At 39.2% G+C, this 20,501-nt stretch overlaps 2 protein-coding genes across 6 annotated transcripts in view; one reads left to right on the top strand and one right to left on the bottom strand.

The window, feature by feature from the left end:
• Positions 1–19,758, bottom strand: part of PPME1 (protein phosphatase methylesterase 1) — an 83,115-nt gene extending 63,357 nt beyond the window's left edge. Inside the window, exon 1 of one of the 2 annotated variants that reach the window (XM_003814678.5) lies at positions 19,301–19,758. In XM_003814678.5, the coding sequence (XP_003814726.1) occupies positions 19,301–19,401 (101 nt within the window). In that variant the 5' untranslated portion in view covers positions 19,402–19,758. The remainder of the gene's footprint in view (positions 1–19,300) is intronic. The other variant, XM_063608665.1, reaches the window with a different exon arrangement.
• Positions 19,604–20,501, top strand: part of C2CD3 (C2 domain containing 3 centriole elongation regulator) — a 159,570-nt gene continuing 158,672 nt past the window's right edge. For 2 of the 4 annotated variants that reach the window (XM_055094647.2, XM_055094649.2), the window contains exon 1: positions 19,604–19,793. In XM_055094647.2, coding sequence (XP_054950622.2) covers positions 19,709–19,793 — 85 coding nt within the window. In that variant the 5' untranslated portion in view covers positions 19,604–19,708. Of the gene's footprint in view, positions 19,794–19,865; positions 20,086–20,501 lie in introns of those variants that run through there. The other 2 variants (XM_003814675.6, XM_055094650.2) reach the window with 1 other exon arrangement.

Genomic DNA, 20,501 nt, shown 5'->3' with positions numbered 1-20,501 from the left:
AGAGTGCAGTGGCATGATCACAGCTCACTGCAGCTTCAATCTCCCAGACTTCAGTGATCATCCTGCCTCAGCCTCTGGACTAGCTGGGACTACTGGCATATACCACCACATCCAGCTGATAACTTCTTTTATTTTTAGTAGAAACGAAGTCTCACTATGTTGTCCAAGCTGGTCTCAAACTCCTGAACTCAAACAATCCTCCCACTTTGGCCTCCCAGTGCACCTGGCCTATAAAGTCGAACTTTAAGTCATTCCTTTGCTCCTGTATCTGATACCAGGCTGTGAGAAGCAGCCAGGTCACCTCTTGAATGCTTTGCTGCTTAGAAATTTCTTCTGCCAGATACTCTTGATCACTCTCAAGTTCAACTTTCTACAGGTTCCTATGGCATGAACAACACAATGCAGGCAAACTCTTTGCTAGGGCATAACATGATGACTTTTACTCCAGTTCCCAATGAACTCCTCATTTCCATCTGAGACCTCATTAGCCTGGCTTTCACTGTCCATATTTCTATCAGCATTTTGGTCAAAATTATTTAACCAAGTCTTCAAGAAGTTCCAAACTTTTCCTCATCTTCCTGTCTTCTTCTGAGTCCTCCAAACTCTTCCAACCTCTGCCCGTTATCCAGTTCCAAAACTGCTTCCACATTTTCAGTTATCTTTATAGCAACATCCTACTCTTCGGTATCAATTTTCTGTGTTGTCCATTCTTGCACTGCTATAAAGAAATACTTGAGGCTGGGCAATTGATAAAGAAAACAGGTTTATTTTGGCTTGGAGTTCTGCAGGCTGTACAAGAAGCATGCTACCAGTATCTGTTTCTGGTGAGGGCTTCAGAAGCTTACAATCACGGTGGAAGGTAAAGCTGGAGCAGCCACATCACACGGCAAGAGTGGGAGCCGACAGCAGGGATCTGCACCACTCTCTTTTAAACAACCTGATCTCGACTGAACTCAGAACCAGAACTCACTCATTACCAAGGGGATAGCACTAAGCCATTCATAAGGGATCTGCCCCCATGACCCAATACTTTCCACTGGGCCCTACCTCCAGCATTGGTGATTACATTTCAATGTAAGATTTGGAGCGGACAAACATTCTAACCCTATCAAGGGACCAGAAGGTGGGTCCTCTAGGGATGAGAATGCATGCTGCTAGGTGGCTTTCTAAAAATTTTTTTTCCGGTCATCTGCTTCATTAACAATGGTTTTTGTCTTGAAAGTCTGTCTCTCATTTTATAAACTGACATCATTTCTTGCTCTGTTTTGACTTGTGTCATGTCAGCACTCAAAAAGTTTCAGATTTTGGAGCAGTGCAGATTTTCAGATTAGGAATGTTTAACCTGTGGCTGAAGTTTTCAGAACTGAGGAAACATCAAACTACAGATTCATGAAGCCCAGTGAATCACAAGATTTAAAGAGAAGTAATACATTATGGTAAAACTGTAGAGCATTAAAGACAATTATCTTAAAAGTGGCCCTAACCCCCAAAATACCAAATGACATATGAGTAAATTTGCTCATTTCAGCACTATTTGAAAGAGAAAAGGATGAAAAACACCCAATGGCCATCAACAGGAGACTGGCTGAATACACTGGGTTATGTCCACACAACAGAATACTATGCAACTGCAGGGAAAATAATGGAAAAGATTTCTGTGTACTAATAAGAAGTGATTAGAATATCTTAAATTTTAAAAACCAGTAGGCAAGCCAGGTGCAAGCTAGGTGCAGTGGCTCATGACTGCAATCCCGGCACTTTGGGAGGCCGAGGTGGGTGGATTGCTTAAGCCTAGGGGTTTGAGACCAGCCTAGGCAACATGGCAAAACACTGTCTCTATGAAAAATACAAAAATTAGGGGGCACGGTGGTGCACACCTGCAGTCCCAACTATTAAGGAGGATGAGGTGGAAGAATAGCTTGAGCCCAGGGAGTCAAGGCTGCAGTGAGCCATGATCATGCCACTGCACATCAGCCTGGGTGACAGAGTGAGACCTTGTCTCAATAAATAAATAAATAAGTAAAGCAATATGCAGAACCATATGTATGTTATTTTACTTATTTATTATATTTTTTAATTTTAAATAGAGACAGGGTCTCACCACATTGCCCAGGCTGGTCTCGAACTCCTGAGCTCCAGTGATCTGCCTGCTTTGGCCTACCAAAGTGTTGGAATTACAGGTGTGAGCCAATGCACCTGGCCAATGTTATCTTTTATGTAAGGGGGAAATATAAATATATGTTTACATATTTTGAAGTGCATTGATAAAAGCAAAGACTAATGAAAATAGTTACTTGTAGGATATTACAAACAAAAAAGCTATACTTTTCTGAATATATATTGTTTTATACTTCAACATTGTAGTCATGTAAATAATTTTTTATAAGCATGTTAAACACTTTGTACAAATCAATTACCACAATTAACATAAAAGAGAACAAATTACCTTAATGGTGTATTAAGAATTATTCCAAGTGACTTTAAAAACAATTATTTGACTGCACATCTTTAGTGGGATAAATATACTTTAAGGAAAAAAAAGAACTCAAAATAAATTTTAAACAGTATTCAGTAATCATATTGTTGGTTATTTTTAATGGTAGCACAGTTTGTTATTTTGAGCACCATATACACACATATTTGGATAAAGCAAATAGGTAGTTAGGTTAATGTCATTAGGAACCAAGACTTTCGTTGTTAAGGGAAGAGATAATTATATAAAAATCAAAAAAGTAAAAAACCCTATAATCTTAATTTTGAAATGAAAATGTCAGGGTGAACGCTTGATTCCTTTTGTCCTTCCTTTTGAAATATCAGTATGGGCTGGGCGCAGTGGCTCACCCCTGTAATCCCAGCACTTTGGGAGGCCGAGGCAGGCAGATCATGAGGTCAGGAGTTCAAGATCAGTCTGGCCAAGATGGTGAAACCCCATCTTTACTAAAAATACACAAATTAGCCGGGTGTGGTGGCAGGCGCCTGTAATCCCAGCTACTCAGAAGGCTGAGGCAGAGAATTGCTTGAAACGGGGAGGCGGAGGTTGCAGTGAGCCGAGATAGTGCCACTTTCACTCCAGCCTGGGTGAGAGAGAGACTCCATCTCAAAAAAAAAAAAAAAAAAAAAGAGAAAAAGGAAGAAATATCAATATGAACTCACGATTCTAGATATGTCTACTACAAAGGCCTATAAGCAATAACCAGAATAGTAGCAATGAGTTAGTCTAGTGCCCAGATTGAGAGGTCTAAATACCATTTCCAGCTTCTGGAGGCAGCCTGTATTTCTTGGCTTACAGGTTCTTCCTCCACTTTAAAGCCGGCAAGCAACACTGCATCTTCAAATCTCTCAGGCTCTGACTTGCTCTTCTGTTTCCTTCTCTTTAAAAGACACCAGTGATTACACTGGGCTTACCCAAATAATCCATGATATTCTCTTTATTTTAAGGTCAGCTGATTAGCAACCTTAATTCCATTTGCAACCTTAATTCCATTTGCAACCTTAATTCCTCTCTGCCATGTAAAATAACATATTCACAGGTTCCAGGGATTCAGACCTCAGCATCCTGGGGATGTTGTTATTCCACCTGCCACAGGTTGCTAAAGTCATTGTATTATTTCATAAGAACAGCAGAGATATTGATTAAACTTGGACTTGTATATTATCTATACATGTTAAAATGTGTAGGGCAAAATCCTAAGGAATCCACTAAAAAAACCACAGGAACAATTTCAGTAGGGTTTCAGAAAATAAGACCAATATATAAAAATCAATCGTATTTCTGTAATTTGCAATTAACAATCCAAAAATAAAATCAAGAGGACAATTCTATTTACAATACCACTGATAAGAATAAAATGTGCAGGAATAAATATAGCCAAATAAATGCAAGATTTAAGCACTGAAAACTATGTAATACTGTTGAAGAAATTAAAAAAGACATAAATTAAAAGAAAGACATCCAGTGTTCATGGATTGGAACACTGAGTATTATTAAGTTGGCAATACTTCTCAAATTGATCTACAGATTCAAAGCAATGCCTATCAAAATTACACCTGGTTTCTTTGCAGAAGTTGACAAACTCACCCTAAAATTCATATGGAAATTCAAGGGACCCAAAATAAGTTTTTTAAAAAAGAACAAAGTTGGAAACATTATACTTCCTGATTTTGAAACTTACTACAAAAAGCTACAGTAATCAAAAGACAGTGTAGTACCAGTATACTGATCGATATATAAATCAATGATATAGAATTGAGGGTTCAAAAACAAACACATACATTTATGGTCAATTGACTTTTGACAAGGATGCCAAGATAACTGTATAGGAAAAGAAACTTTTTCAATTAAATCATACTGGGATAACTGGATATCCACATGCAAAAGAATGAAGTTGGACTCATTCCTCATATCATACATAAAAATTAACTCAAAATGGATCACAGACTTGCATGTATGAGCCAAAACTAGAAAACTCTTGGAAAACTCTAAGCCCCCTTTCACAGGCACCTAGTACCTGGAATTCTTGAGCCTTTAGGATAGTGATATGGATTAGCTTGCACTTTCATTCTCTTTCTACAAGTAGTTTTCAGTTTTCTCTTCTAAATATTTATCAACTTGCTTTCTAGCTTCCTAAATTTTGTTAGCATCTTATATCCCTACTCTTCTTTGTCCTTTAGCTTTATTCCTTTTTCCAAATTACTATAACTTAATGAAATTTGAGGAGACAATGGAGATAAACACAGGAATTAATTTCTACACCAAGCCTCTGGGGTAGCTATTATTATCCCCATTTTCCAAACGAGAAAACTAAGGCCAATGGAGTTTAAATAACTTGTCTAAGACCATGGGAAGTAGCTGAGCTAGAATCTGACTCTCAGGGTTATTTCCTTACCAGTTTTCAATACTATCCTCAAAATAATATTAAGTTCCCCATTCTTGAAATCATCAAAGCTGGCAATGAACACCCTGAAAATCCCTAGGAAGAGGACTGGTTCCTGCTGTAGGGATAGTAATGATTGGGAGAAGAACCTTGTAGCAAGGTTGAGCACCATGTAGACTAAGAACAAAGTCAAGGTTTAGAACTATTATGATCATGATCACAGGGAGCTGAAGAGTGAAGTGAGAAGGAAGAATCAAGGAAAACTCTCAAGTTTTCCTGATGCCATTCACAGACAGAGAATACAGAAGGCCTTCTTAAAGAGTTCTAATTTATTAAATACTGATTTACCATGTGCTTGAAAATCCTAGCTCCCATTACTATTACTTTTCTGTGTTGAGCATCGTGGAATCCAAAAATGGAAACAGAAGCATTTCACAAAATGTCTTGCATTAAGCAGAAGAGGACACTTACAGCCCAATATATGATGTGCTTTCAAGCAAATAAATGAAACCTTACCTCACTTAAAACCATCTTCAGATAAGATACTTAGGCCATAGGAACTTCCAACCTGCTGAGTCAGACCACATAAAAATATACTTTGCTTAAAGTGCATGGATAAACACAGACTGCTGTAGCACAGGGAGAACAGGTGTAATCTTATACCTTTGATAATAAAGAATTGTACTTTGCCTAAATTAGAAAATAAATTTTCTAAATTTTATTTCCACCTTTCACCCAACAGGAAAACAACATAATTATTAACTTCTTTTTCTACAACTCGAAAAGTTAAAAAAAAAAAAAAAGATATAATGACAACTTTTCTAAAATGATCTGGCCTCAAACAAAAAAAAAAAGCCACTGAAACACCATTAATGAAAGCAAGAGAACAGACAGAATATAGACTTTTTGATGTTTTGCAAAGGCTAATGCAGTTGCTTACCCTCAAAATCAACGTGTGTGGCATTACCCAATAATCAGCATTTATGTAAGCTACTATTCTGCCAAAACAGCAAGAAAACAAGCAGGTTTCAAGTTTAAAAACCAATGAGGTTCATATAAAAGCCTCTAATGAAGTATATTTCAGACCAACAGCCATACGATCCCCTCCCCAGACTCATCTGAATGTCATGATGATCTAGAATAAAAGACATACTTCAGACCAGGAGCGGTGGCTCACACCTGTAATCCCAGCACTTTGGGAGGCCAAGGTGGGTGGATCACGAGGTCAGGAGTTCGAGACCAGCCTGACCAACATGGTGAAACCCCATCTCTACTAAAAATACAAAAATTAGCCGGTTGTGGTGACATGTGCCTGTAATCCCAGCTACTCAGGAGGCTGAGGCAGGAGAATCACTTGAACCCGGGAGGCGGAGGTTGCAGTGAGCTGAGATTGCGCCACTGCACTCCAGCCTGGGTGACAGAGTGAGACCCTGTCTCAAAAAAAAAAAAAAAAGACATACTTCATAAGCAAACAGTAAATATCATTAGGGTAATCATTTCAGAGCTTCTTTCCAGTCACAATTTGCTTATATAAGCAGCTAATTTAATCTCAATTCAATTGAAGAGACATTTTGAGTATGTCCTGCATGGCAGGCCCTGATATACTTCCTAGGCACTAGGGAAACAAGCAGACTAGAAGTTCCCATTGATTAAAATTTAGTCCTTTCCTTCAAAGAGCTCATGCAGGGGGGAAATAGGTAAACAGTCACTGTACACTATGGCTATGAAATAATCCATCAGAGCTCATAAATGGCACACCCAGTCTTTCTTGTGGAACACATGTTAATATAATCAGATGGGAAAAGGATTCACAAGGATGATATCTGGCGTGAAGATTTTGTTAAATCAAATGCTATAAAAATTTAAAGTACCACCCTTACTAAACATCAATCTGGTTAGGGAAGAGGCAAAAGTACAAATCCTCTAATTACCCACAAAAGATTAGAATTCCCAATAATCAGTGAAAAAATGTTAGTATAGAGATTTTCCAACTTAAAAATGAGTTGATGGTGGGAATACCAAGACACATTTCTCCCAACAGTGTTATAAAATATTGGTAAATTCTATGAGTAGCTCCACTCCCAAGCCTACTTATCCACAATATGCTAAAATGCCATTTTTTATGAAACCCAGCTAATAATATAGTTCAGTTAATTAACAGAGAAAAACTCAATTAAAAGTGGTTTTTATATATAATGAACAATGGTTCTTATGCTTAAGGAAAAGCTGTTTAATTAAAGGAATGAAAAGGATTAAATGAAACAAGCTAGACATGTATATGTACTAGGCACTTTATAAGCATTATACAAATTTAATCCTCACAGCCACCTAACATATATTTCTTAAAAGAATGAAGACAGATATAAATATGGAATCACAAAAGAATATAAATAGGGCACGAGTTCATTTTTGCAAGCTTTCAATAATCATATTTTTTAAATTTCACTCTAAGTCTATGGCTCCTCCCTCCCATTTACTTCTCTATTAAATTCAGGATGGACAATTCTAAACTATTGCTATTGGGAAAATGTGATGTTTCCATTGCATCTGAGTGTCATTCATTCACTCAACAAATGTTTATTGAGCTCCTAAATGCTAACTGCCTTAGGACAAGTAAATAACATACAAAAGGAGTTTACAATTAAGAAAACTAAACAAGCAGATCACAATCTTGTTGCTAGGAATAGATGAAATACAGTATGTACAAGGCACCATCAATTTCTAAGATGAAAAGCTAAGAAAAATAATTTGTAAGATGAAAAACTAAGAAAAAGAACTATCAAGGATGACACAATACTTTATCACTTAGAATTCATTTTACATTTTTTATATAAAAAAGAATTCATTCTATTTTTTTATAGAAGAAATAGCTCTTTTACACTTATATAGATCCATTATATATTACTTATGGAGACATATATATAATATATATAAATGAAAGCAGAATAAAATACTTAAGGTATTCCTGACCATTTCTTCATAGTTGGAGTCCCACTCTCTTTTGAATCACTTGGACCAATATAGTTTTCTGTGCCTCACAAGAACATTGGTGATGGAATGTTTCATATAACTAAACACCAGTTCATATGCCAGCTTTACAATTATTTAGAGCTATCTTACTTTTTTTGTTGTTGTTTTGTTTTGAGACAGGGTCTCCCTCTGTCATCCAGGCTGGAGTACAGTGTCACGATCATGGCTCACTGCAATCTCAACCTCCTGGGCTCAATTGATCCTCCCACCTCAGCCTCTCCAGTGGCTGGGACTATAGGGACATGCTACCATGCCTGGCTAATTTTTTAACTTTTTGTAGCGATGTGGTCTCACTATGTTGCCCAGGCTAGTCTCAAATTCCTGGGCTCAAGCAATCCTCCCACCTCGAACTCCAAAAGTGCTGGGATTACAAGTGTGAGCCACTGCACCAGCCCGTACTTTTTTTCTTTTTTTTGGTAGAGTCAAGGTCTAGCTATGTTGCCCAGGTTGGTCTTGAACTCCTGAGCTCAAGCAATCCTCCCACCTCAGCCTCCCAAAGTGTTGGGATTACAGGCATGAACCATGGTGCCTGGCCTCAGCCTTACTTTTGACTCTCACTTTAGGAATGTTGCTCAACCCACCCGATTGAACACCCACGCCTCCTCACAAGCATTCAGTTCTTAGTGGTTAAAAGAGCAGTCCAGTTTTACCTCTAAGAAGTTCTCAACATGTATACGTTTTGTAAATTTTATTCTGGTTTTGGTGTTCATTTATGTTCAGGAAATGAGAACCATGTTAGAATTGTTACCTGACCAACAGCATTGTTAAGACACTATCTCCCAATGCTTTAGGAGGCCAAGGTGGGCAGATCTCTTGAGGTCAGGAGTTTGAGACCAGCCTGACCAACATGGCGAAACCCTGTCTCTACTAAAAATACAAAAATTAGCCAGGTGTGGTGGCACACACCTGTAAACCCAGCTACTCGGGTGGCTGAGGCAGAAGGGTTGCTTGGACCTGTGAGGCAGAGGTTGCAGTGAACCGAGATCATGCCACTGCACTCCAGCCTGGGTGACAGAGTGAGAACTCTGTCTCAAAAAAAAAAAAGACATTATCAATTTAAATGTAAAAAAGAAATGTATCTTAGAATTGAGGAAATACAGTAAGTTTCCATTAGACAGTTTTCCAATTTAAATAATATTTCTACACATAAATCATCTCATTTTCTCCTCAAAAATTCTATGAGGCTAGCATTATTATCTACATTTAAAAAAAAATAAAGTCAAGTTTGCACCAGTTAAGCGGTAAGTAGTAAAGCCAGGAAGAGAATCCTAGTTTGTTGATTTTAAAACCTACCTTCTTTCTACTACAAGACAGTAGAAGTATAGAACTAACTGGGTTGGCAAACTACAGCCTACGGGAAATCCAGCCCACCACCTATTTTTGCATGGCCCAGGATCAGAGAATGATCTTTACATTTTTAAAAGGTGGAGGGCAGGGGGAGAAGAGAGACTAATGACATGTGGAAATTATGTGGAATTCAAATTTCAGTGTCCATAAAGTGTTGTTAGAACACAGACACATTCAGTTACATATTGTCTGTGGCTACTTTCACTCTAAAACAGCAGAGCTGAGTAGCTGCAACAGAGACTAACATGGCCCACAAAGCCTAAAATACTATCTGGCTTTTAACAGAAAATGTTTGCTGATTCCTGGTAAAATGACAGGTGCCACCAAAGGACAGAAAATAGAAAAATCAGTGCAAGCTGGACTGATCAGAAAAAGCTTCAGAACTTTATTTTAAATGAATTTGTGCTATGTGTCCATTAAATTAAATTTTACAAAAACATTGAACTGTGTTACAGTAGAAAGCACAAAGAAACAAAGGTCCTTGCACTACAGGAGTTCTAAATGTTATTGAAGAAACACACAAAAATCTGCATAAAATTATCTTCGATAAGTCTGACACAGTAACAGTGAAAAAGTACAATACCAATGCAAACAATTGATAAGTGGAGATGCCAAAATTGTTATAGGTGCTCAGAGAAGAGAGAGCAAATGAATGAACTAAAGTAGTCTGAAAGTGCTTCATGAGTTTTAAAGATGGGTAGGAGTTGAAAAAGTGAAGAAAATGGAAGGCATTGCCAACAAAATAAACTTGGCAATTGTTAAGTGCAAGAAACACTTAGGAAATTAACACTGCTTAGGACATGACTTCGGAGCGCTTTTAACACTAGCCTTTAATGGTGGACCACTTGCTCTGGTCCCTAAACTTGGTGAAGGTGCTTGGAAAATAGTCTTCGCTCTTAGAGAATAAGTGATAAATTGGGCAAGGGCAGAAAAATTGAATACTATAAAATAAGGCTAGTGTGAAAATAATTGCTAATTGACATTTGCTGTCTTATCATAATGGACTTGCTTTCAGGTTTGGGGAATCAAAGAGGAAGACATAAATTGTCAAATTTTGATAAAATAAAAGTAACAAGCCTGAATCTGTACATATCATGAGACCTATTACAAGCCTATTACAAGACCTATTACAAGAGTTTCGACCATATAATTATTTTAAATCTCAAAGTAACATATTGTAAACACAATACATTTTACCTAAAAGCTGGTATTGAAATAGAGATTCTATTATTCTATGAAGTATAACCGCTTTTAGGAGAAAGGCAGTATAGCCCTAGTTATACCATCTTAAGGGAACTGGTGGGGAAATAACGTTGTTCTTATAGAACGGGGTTAAATAGGCCAGGATTTGGGTTTCTCGTTCAGTTAGCACTAAAGGAGACAGTTCTGCTTGTCTACAATGTGATATGCCTACTAGGAGATAATGACCAAAACCAACAAAATTATATGATCCAATCCTAAGGAAAGCCAGGAGAAAGGAGAGAAAGGGGAGAAAGGGAAGGAGGAAAAACCTTCCTTGCCTAGAGAACAATAACCGAGAAATGTAAGTTGTATGTTTTTACATGAATGTCTCAAATCTAAATAGGAATAACACATCAACATCTAGGCTGCTTAAGTCTGTTAAGAGAGTTATTGATGAGTCATGAATGGGCACAGTAGCAGTCTTAATCACTGTTGTCACAAATTCTGTCAAAGTCTAGGAGTCTGGTAGTGGAGGCTAAATACTGAAGTTTAATTGCAGCCAGCTATTTAAATCAAGGCACCACTGTTTTTAAAATGTCCTTATTAGCAGTACTTTGAAGAGAATGAAAAGAAAGCAACCAGATGGCTGGCTGAGGGTTGTGGTAGGTCTGAAGTGTTCCTTACTCCAAGGCATGCCATTAAGCAGCAGACTTCAGGATTCTAAAAACTACATCATGAATCATGCTGTTAGAGATATCTAACTCAAATCTTACTTTATGAAAGGAAACAACTAGGTGTTTATTACGTACCAAGCATGGTTTTGAACAGTACCATTAAAGTATTCTCATTTTAAGGTGACTCAGAAATACTAAATAACTTTCCCAGAGCCATTTTTGGTAGCACCGGAGCTTGGATTTGACTTTTTATTTTATAATTACTATTTTTAGAGATAGGGTCTCATTCTGTCTCCCAGGCTGGAGTGCAGTGGCACGATCACAGCACACTGCAACCTCAAACTCCCAGGCTCAAGTGATTCTCCCATCTCAGTCTCTCAAGTAGCTGGGACTAACAGGTGTGAACCACCATGCCTGGTTGTTTTGTTTTGTTTTAGTACAGACAAGTTTTTCCTATGTTGCCCAGGCTGGGGAGCTTGGATTTAAACAAGTACGTCAGGTGCCAAAGCGTTCTTTCTTTCCATGATAATGAGGCCCAGCAAGAGAAACTGACCAGAGTCATACAACTTGTTAGTGGCAGAGAGAAGATGTCTACTTAAACCTGGAAAAAGTCTATGGCCAAAAACACACACAGAAGCATACAGGAAAAGGACTGATAAGTAAACAACTTCGGTCTTCCGGTGTGGTTTGAAATGATTGGAATTTTCAATATAATCTCTTATTCAATCTTCAAAATATATTGGTAGAATATACCTGTAACTTGTAATCAATATAGTATTTGAAGAATATCTAAGTGTGGCCACCCTCTTAATAAAACTATTAATTAAAAGTTTCTTCTCTTAAAAAAAAACTATTTTGTAGTTTGAAGGAAACAGTCTTTCCCAAACAACTAGAGATGTTTTCTGAAATCTGACATCAAGTAGCATAACAAGGAAGGCTCATTAGGTTTAAAATAAAACAAAAGAGCAAATTACCCAATTTTGGAGATACTAAGAAGAAATAGATTCGCTGGCAATAAGCAACAATGGAAAAACGGACTTTTACTCAGAAGTTCTGAAATGAATGTCAAGGGGCTGAAATCTGGCAATAAGGGGCAGGGGAGTTGGGGGTGGGATTATTACTTTCTATACTTACACTGCAATGAAAACAGTAGGGAAGTTGAAATCAGAAGATTAGGCTTCTCCACTTGTTAACCTCAGGATTTGGGCCAGATGCTGTTTATTCTCTATTCCAGACGTTACCTGCCCACTTCCCACTCTCTATTCCCTAACAGAATTGTAATACTTTTGTTTGAGCAGCTAGTGGAGATCTCTTGTTGTCTCTCCTCCAGTCCAAGGGAATGAATCAAAATTGGTCTAAACCAGTCATAGTTAATCCCATTCCCTACTGCCAGTGATTGGTTTTAGGATGGGTATGTGAACAGTTCTGGACAATAAGACTTAAGGGAAAAATCTGTTGGGGAGCTTGCATTTCTGGGAAAAAATTAAAAGACAAGCTTAGCTAGGAAAGGACTTTGGCCCCCGCTTCTTTTTATTTGTAAAGATAAGATAGAAGTAGAGTGGCAGCAGCCATCCTGCAACCATAAGGTGACAAGCAAGAGAAGGAAAAGCCACCATTCTAAGGATGGCAAAAGAAAGGATGCAAACAGCCTGGGTCCTGAATGAAATTGTTTAGCAACTGAATGAACCCTGGAACATCCTATCGATAATAAATGTCCTTGTAGTTTAAACTACAGTAAACTGATAACAGCAAATTAGATTGTTTCACATCAATATAATGTTGCTAATGTGAGTTTGGGGATTTTTGTAGATTTAATTGTATTTAAATAGTAAATCTACTGAGTTTCACAATTATTTAAGAGTGCTATTCAATTTAAGTAATATTAGATTGAATATAACTTAGGTCAATACTTGGAATCTGAAATATATTTCCTTCAAAAGGGATTCATACAAATTGAAAGATACCATATTTCTTCAAGGAACATTCAACATCATAAAAACGTTTATTCTAAATTAATGTTTGTATTTAATGTAATCCCAATAAAAATACTATCAGGATTTTTTTCTGGCACTGGTCTATGGGATTAGAAAGTTTATTTGCGAGAAAAAAACAAGAGGAACCATGAAAATCCTAAAAATGAATGAGGGGTAAACAACCTCTACCACCCATCAAAACATATTAATAAATCCTCTAATTAAAAGTACAGTAGTGGCACGTAAAAGAAACTCCACAGACCCGGATCTATATAGAAATTTGGCATATGACAAAGGTGTCATTTTAATCAGTGAGAAAGAAGACTTTTTTTTTTTTTTTTTTTTTGAGACAAAGTCTCACTCTGTGTCCCAGGCTAGAGTGCAGGGGCATTATCTTGGCTCACTGCGACCTTTGCTTCCCAGACTCAAATGATCCTCCAGAGTAGCTGGGACTACAGGCACACACCACCACACCCAGCTAAATTTTTGTGATTTTTGTAGAGAAGAGGTTTCACCATGTTGTCCAGGCTGGTCTCCAACTCCCAAGCTCAAGTGGTCCACACGCCTTGGCCTCCCAAAGTGCTGGGATTACAGGCATGGACCACTGAGCCTGGCCAGGACTATTTCTTTATTGTAGTGAAATTTACACAATGGGTAAAGGACTAAAAAATTTAATAAATGATGAAAACAACTAGATAGCCTTTGGATAAAAATAAAATGTCTTCTTTTCCTCACTTTGCATATCAAGATAAACTTCAAATGGATTAAAAAAAAAATTGGCTCATGCCTGTAATCCCAGCACTTTGGAAGGCTGAGGTGGGTGGATTACCTGAGGCCAGGAGTTCAAGACCAGCCTGGCCAACATAATGAAACTCCATCTCTACTAAAAATACAAAAATTAGCTGGGTGTGGTGGTGCATGCCTGTAATCCCAGCTACTTGGGAGGCTGAAGCAGGAGAATCGCCTGAACTCGGGAAGTGGAGGTTGTAGTGGGCCAAGATCACACCACTGCACTCCATCCGGCCTCGGTGACAGAGCAAGACTCTGTCTCAAAAGAAAAAAAAAAAAAAAGGACACTATACAGGTACCAGGAAAAAATATAAATGATTCCTTTATAACCCAAAAAAAGGAAAAGCCTTTCTGTGACTCAAGATCCAGAAGCAATACATGCTGGGAGGAAGGGAAGATGCTAATGAGTAACGAGTTTATGGGAGGATGAAAATGTTCTGCAATTAGTGGTGGTAATTGTACAACCGAGTGAATATACTAAAAATCACTGAATTGTACATTTAAAAGAGTGAATTCTATGGCATATAAATTTAACTTAATTTTTTAAAAATCTAATGAAAAAATAAAAAAAAAACAGAAATACTGGGATTTGATTATTTTAGTAACTCAATTTGTGACCTTGAGCAAATCACTTCACTTTGCCCTTTATTTCCCCATCTGTGTGAATAGCTCATTAAAGCCTTCCTAAGAGGCCTGATATCCATAATAAATTTAAGAAGATGGATGAAAGACTATCTAATCAGATATGAATAAACATACAGCCTGTGGGGACAAAAAAGCTGATAACATAAGAAACTGAAAGGAGAGCTTCCACATAAACTATGAACCTTCTTCACAGTTCTCAATGTATAATTATCTACTAGCTATCATTCTTTAAGAGCTTATGTGTCAGTGTCAGGAACTATAAGTGCTTTTTATGTATTATCTTATTCTCACAGCACTCTCAGGTAAGCAGAAGTATTCTCATTTTAGAGATAAGAAAATAGACTATGAGAAGTTAAATGACTCGACCAATGTAAATACCTAAGTTGGGCTTCAAACTTAGATCTTTGTCACTTCAAATATCAAACCCTTCAATGCAAGCTATAGAAAGAACAATGGACTAAAAATACGAAGTCCTGGGTTTGAATGTTGTTCCTGCCACATAATGATTCTGTGATCTTAGGCAAGTCAATGAACATTTCAGTTTTCTCATTTATTAAAAGAAAATATTAACTCCTGCCCTAGTTTACCTCATAGAATATAAAAAGGGACTACTATATACATGTCAGTTAAATCACTACAGAGCTGGGCATGCTAGCATGCATCCTCAGTCCTACCTACTCGAGGATGAAGTGGGAAGACTGCTTGAGCCCACGAGTTTGAGGTTGTAATGCACCAAGATTATGCCTGTGAAAAGCCACTGTACTTCAGCCCAGGCAACACAGCAAGACCCTATCTCTTGCAAAAGAAAAAAAAAAGGAATTTAAGAGATAATAATAGAAAAGTAGAACTTTTTTTTTTTTGAGATGGAGTTTCGCTCTTGTTGCCCTGGCTGGAGTGCAATGGCGCGATCTCGGCTCACCACAACCTCCACCTCCCAGGTTCAAGTGATTCTCCTGCCTCAGCCTCCTGAGTAGCTGGGATTACAGGCATGTGCCACCACGCCAGCTAATTTTGTATTTTTAGGAGAGACGGTGTTTTTCTATGTTGGTCAGGCTGGTCTTGAACTCCCGACCTCAGGTGATCCACCCGCCTTGGCCTCCCAAAGTGCTGAGATTACAGGCATGAGCCACCACACCTGGCCAAAAAGTACAACTACTGATAAACCAAAAACACGTTGAATAATGAATGGCTTTAATATTTTATAGTTCCTCTAATAGTAATAGTATATATGAAAGCAGTGACTTTCAAAAGATACTTCTCTCAAGCACACCAGGGGTGCAAAGCAAATAGGGATCTCAAATCTACTTTAGTCAGAGTAGCTCTAAAAGCTTTAATAAAGAAGTTCAAAACCACTGTTTTTGGCAACATCCATTGGCATCTATTAAAAGGAAGAGTGACACCAGGATTTCAGGCCTTACCCAAGAGAAAATATTAGTGTACTGAAAAGTGAATGGATTCTAGAGACTAAACTTAGATTGAATCCTAGCTCTGCTACCTACTAGTTGGGTTACTTTTAATCTCTGGGTCTGAATGTCTTTACCCACAATGCAGGAAAATATTCACCATGCAGGTCTGTGGACACATTAAATAACATAAAGTTACCATTACAATGTCTGGCACACAGCACTTACTTTAAAAATTGCTATTATTAAATTATCCAACAATACTTTGGAATTACTAAATCTAATCTGAAAAACTGAATTATGGAAACTCATGAAAAATCACCAACTCAGAATATGCACCCTGAATATGCAAACATGCCTAAATAATGTTTAGTGAAATTGAAGGCAAGAGATCATGAAAAATAGTTAAGAGTAAGCCACACAAGAGACTATCAAGAGAACAGGACTAACTTGTGAGTAACATAGATAGAGTGGAAGAATGGAAGTTAAGAAAAAAGCAAGTAAGCATAAGGAGACATAAAGAATGCTTTGAAATTGGTGTGAGACTTCATAAATTATGACTGAAGAAAAAGACTGAATCCTAGGTTATATGCAAATGAGTAAGACACACAACTCAAAATAAGTATTCCCAGATGACAATTATGACTCCAAAATACACAATGGGTCTCACAGTCAAGAGACCCAAGTCCTAGTCCTTAACGGCCCTACCGCTAAGCTTCTAGGGTACCTTAGGAATATCTGAGTCTCAGTTCCCTCATTTATTAATACATTCCCTTACAGAATACAGAACTCTCTGAATATTGGGTTCCTCAACTACATGATGAAGTGGTGAAATGAGACCATGTCTATGCTTTCTCTCAGCTTTATGATTCTAAGGAGAAAGAGAATCTACATTATTACTACCATGAGACTTAGATGAAGCCTGCTTATATACCAATAAAGTAGAAAAGAAAGATACGGGAAAATAAGCCATTTGAGGACCACACAAATATTCGCCAATATATGCTCTTCTCTTTACAATACTATCATAAATAAAGGCCTTTCTAAAGAACTTTCTTTTCCAGGATAAGCCGTTAACCTAAACCAAGAAGACCAAAGCATCTTTTTTAAAAGGTTAAGTTGTCCAGGCACAGTAGCTCACTCCTATAATCCCAGTACTTTGGGAAGCCAAGTGGGGCAGATCACTTAAGGCCAGGAGTTTAAGATCAGCCTGGCCAACATGGCGAAATCCCCTCTCTACTAAAAATACAAAAATTAGCCGGGCGTGGTGGTGCATGCCTGTAATCCCAGCTACTTGGGAGGCTGAGGCACAAGAATCACTTGAGCCCGGGAGGTGGAAGTTGCAGTGAGCCGAGATTGTGCCACTGCACTCTAGCCTGGGCTACAGAGTGAGACTCTGTCTCTAAAAAAAAAATAAAATGAAAAGTAATAAAAAATAAAAACGATAAATTACTAACAATTATACAATCTTCTAATCAGCAGATTTTCCTTTTATTTTCTCTCAGTATCTTCATCCAGTTCTTCAATCTTCAGAGAACTTGTTTCTCCAAAATGAGAAGCTGAGCTCTAATTAAGCTTATCTAAGGAATGCATAATTATTAAAAATCTGATTTTCTTATGTATTTGTATAGAAGGGTGCTGGTATACTGAAAAATCAAATTTATTTTAAGAAAGGCAGCAACTAAGATATTTAACAACAATTAATGTTACATTAATATTAAACTCCAGGTTAGTTTTCCCAAATAATGTTATGGGTCAGTTTCCAAATTCTCTTTATTCATGTTATAGTCCAACTTTTCTGTCTTCCAAAGCCAAAACAATCTTCACTTTACCTTCTATGTAGCCTTCTACCTCTATTGTGCGTCTATCTCTCTATCTCCTCCTGCTAAAGTTTTCTCATTTTTCTACTGCGTATCATAGCAGGTCTCCACTCAATTCTTAGTTTCCTTCCCTGGTTTTTCCACCTATTTTTCCCATTCCTTTACCCCACTGTTTTATAGGATTCTCCTTTCTTTTCATCCCTAGGACTTACGGTCACAGTACTGCATCTCCTACTCTCACCTCCTTTTTGATAAGTTTTTACACATATTACTTCTTCAGAACCTAAGGTTTCTCTTCTGTAGTCCTTTTTCAAAGAATATCTACCAATTCATCTCTAGAATCCCAAATATACTCTTGAGCCCTCATACCTAAGTATCTTTCCTACTCCTTTTCTCTTTACAGTCACTAATTCCCAGAATCCTGTCTTAAACTACAACTATCCCCTCAAAACCAAATGCCTATTCAATTCTCTCCACTTCCCAGCAATTACTTCTCCCATGTTCACCTCATTCTTTCTCCTCGGCCCAAGTATCCCCTAACCTGGCACAAGCCATTTAACGATCTAAAATTCCAAAACCTATCTCTTCTACATGGCTCTCCTTCCTTTCCAGCAAACTATTTCCCGAACTCCCAATGCTTCACTAATTCAAAGTCTTAGGCCAGTACGTCGCTTCCCTCAGATCTACTAGCCCAGCAAAAACTGATTGCCCAAATCTTCCTCTAAGCTTCCCAGACCTTACAACTGCAGCACTTCCATTCACCAAACCGTATTTATAGTCATCTCTCAATCTTTAGAGCCTATGGTCACTCTGTAAATTCTTCAGTCCTCTCCTTCTTCTCTCTCCCTTATCCTGTCCAGCTTCTCAGCACGTTCCTACTACCCTTAACAATCTTCGTGGCTATGTTCTCCACCTTACCTTAGGCCTACTCCCTAAACTTTCTCATTCTCCCTTAAGAGACCTAATCTCACCTCTCATTCGCTGAATCTGTCTTTACACCTCTGGGAATTCTCTAGAATCGTCTGCTTCCTAGTTCTCCTCTTTCCTTCTCCAGCCCTGTCTCGAGTGTTTTCTACCCCCCTCAGCTTTTCTAGTATCTAGTTCTCACAGTGTAGATATTAGAACTCTGATAATATCTACTCCTCCCAAACCTTTCCTTAGTTGTTGGCCCAATTCCCCTCAACTTTTCTCTCAGTCATTCCCCACTTCCCTCCACCTTCCCTGGCCGATTCTCCTCCACCTTTGTCACCGTTCTACTCCCTTTTCTAAGCCTCCTTTATTGTGGAGGTGATTCTCAGATCCCTTATGTTAGTCTCTCAGCTTCCCCAACCTTTGCCTCATTCCCCTCTCCCTTCAACAACGTTATTTTTCCTCCAATTTCTATTGACTTGGCGCCTCCCCTAGTCCCCCAATCTGCCTTCTACTCCATCTAAATATCTCCAGGCCGCCAACATTTTCTCCTATCAGTAGACTCCTTTCCCGTGCCTCTCTGAACGCCCAGAGATACCATTCTCCAACGGCTGGGGCCTGGCCCATAGGGAGAAGGGGGTATGGGTCACGTACCCCATTCGCATCTTGGCTCCGCTCTGACTGCCCCCGCTGCCGGGTAGAGGTGGGCGAGAGGGAAGGCGGCCGAGGTGCATGCTCTTTTCGAGGGCCGACATCGAGGGGAGGCTGCACGCACGTAGTCAAACAGTAGGCGAAGCTTCGTCCCACGTTGAGTGTGGCCCAACCGGTCACGACTCGCTCCCCTAACGACGCCCTGTCGCCTTTGGACAGCACCCAGCTACCCGTAGCACCGCCTACCGCCCACCGGCTCCGTAAACTCCACCCACTCGCTTCAGCGCTTCCACCGGAAGTGCGCAACAGCCCTCACACAAAGGAAGCTGGGTAACGGAGTATGAGAACTCCGCAGACTCCCGGCTGGGAACCCGACGACTTTCACCGGAAGGAGGAGCGCTCTTCAGGGCAATGCACCCTGCGCAATGGAGTCCACAAAGGGCGCATCCCTATGCGCTTGCGCAGCTGGTGGCGCCCCCCAGCCAACCCCGGAGAGGTATTGTAGCAAAGCGTCCTGGGTATTGTAGTGTATTGGAGGGAAGGCGTCTTGGCGCCTTCTCTTCGCACCGTTTTCCGGAGACTGTTAGAGGAAGAGTCGCTTTTTCCTGCCTCCCAGGCTGCACAGCGGCGCCGGTTGCCGGGGAACGCAGGCGCCGTGGGGAGGGATGGCGGGAGGATACTGCTTAGGTGTTGGAGACGGAGTTGAGCTGGTGAAGAAGAGCTCGGGCTCATCATGAAACAACGAAAAGGCCAAGGGTCTGGGGGCAGCCGTGGGCGCAAAAAAAGAGGTAACCTGAGCGATCAAAGATTGAGGAAAGCGTAATAGGAGAGCAGGGTGTAAGGAATTTTAGGGAGACCCGCACCCCCGCTGGATAAACAAGAAAAGGGACGTAAGAAGGGAAATAGCCAGGGAACCAGAAGGTTAAAAGGAAGGGCAATTGGCCCTCCAGAGAATGGAAAGGAATTAGGGGCTGGGGTAGGTGCCACAGACTGGCGATTAATGAGATGAAGGTTACCGGTAGGATGACTGTAGAGGAGAAGAACAAACAATGATGGGATTGGTTTTGATAACGAAGTGAAATGTATGTGTGTGTGTAGCTTTCGAGGTCCACAGGGACAGGAAGAAACATAAATTGGCAAAAGGATTATATCATTTGTTGTGTGATTGTGGGCAAGAATCACGTTTTATACATTACTGAATGAC

The sequence above is a fragment of the Pan paniscus genome, chromosome 9, assembly GCF_029289425.2.
Source record: "Pan paniscus chromosome 9, NHGRI_mPanPan1-v2.0_pri, whole genome shotgun sequence".
NCBI lineage: Eukaryota > Metazoa > Chordata > Mammalia > Primates > Hominidae > Pan > Pan paniscus.
This window is presented reverse-complemented; position numbering and strand designations above follow the sequence as displayed.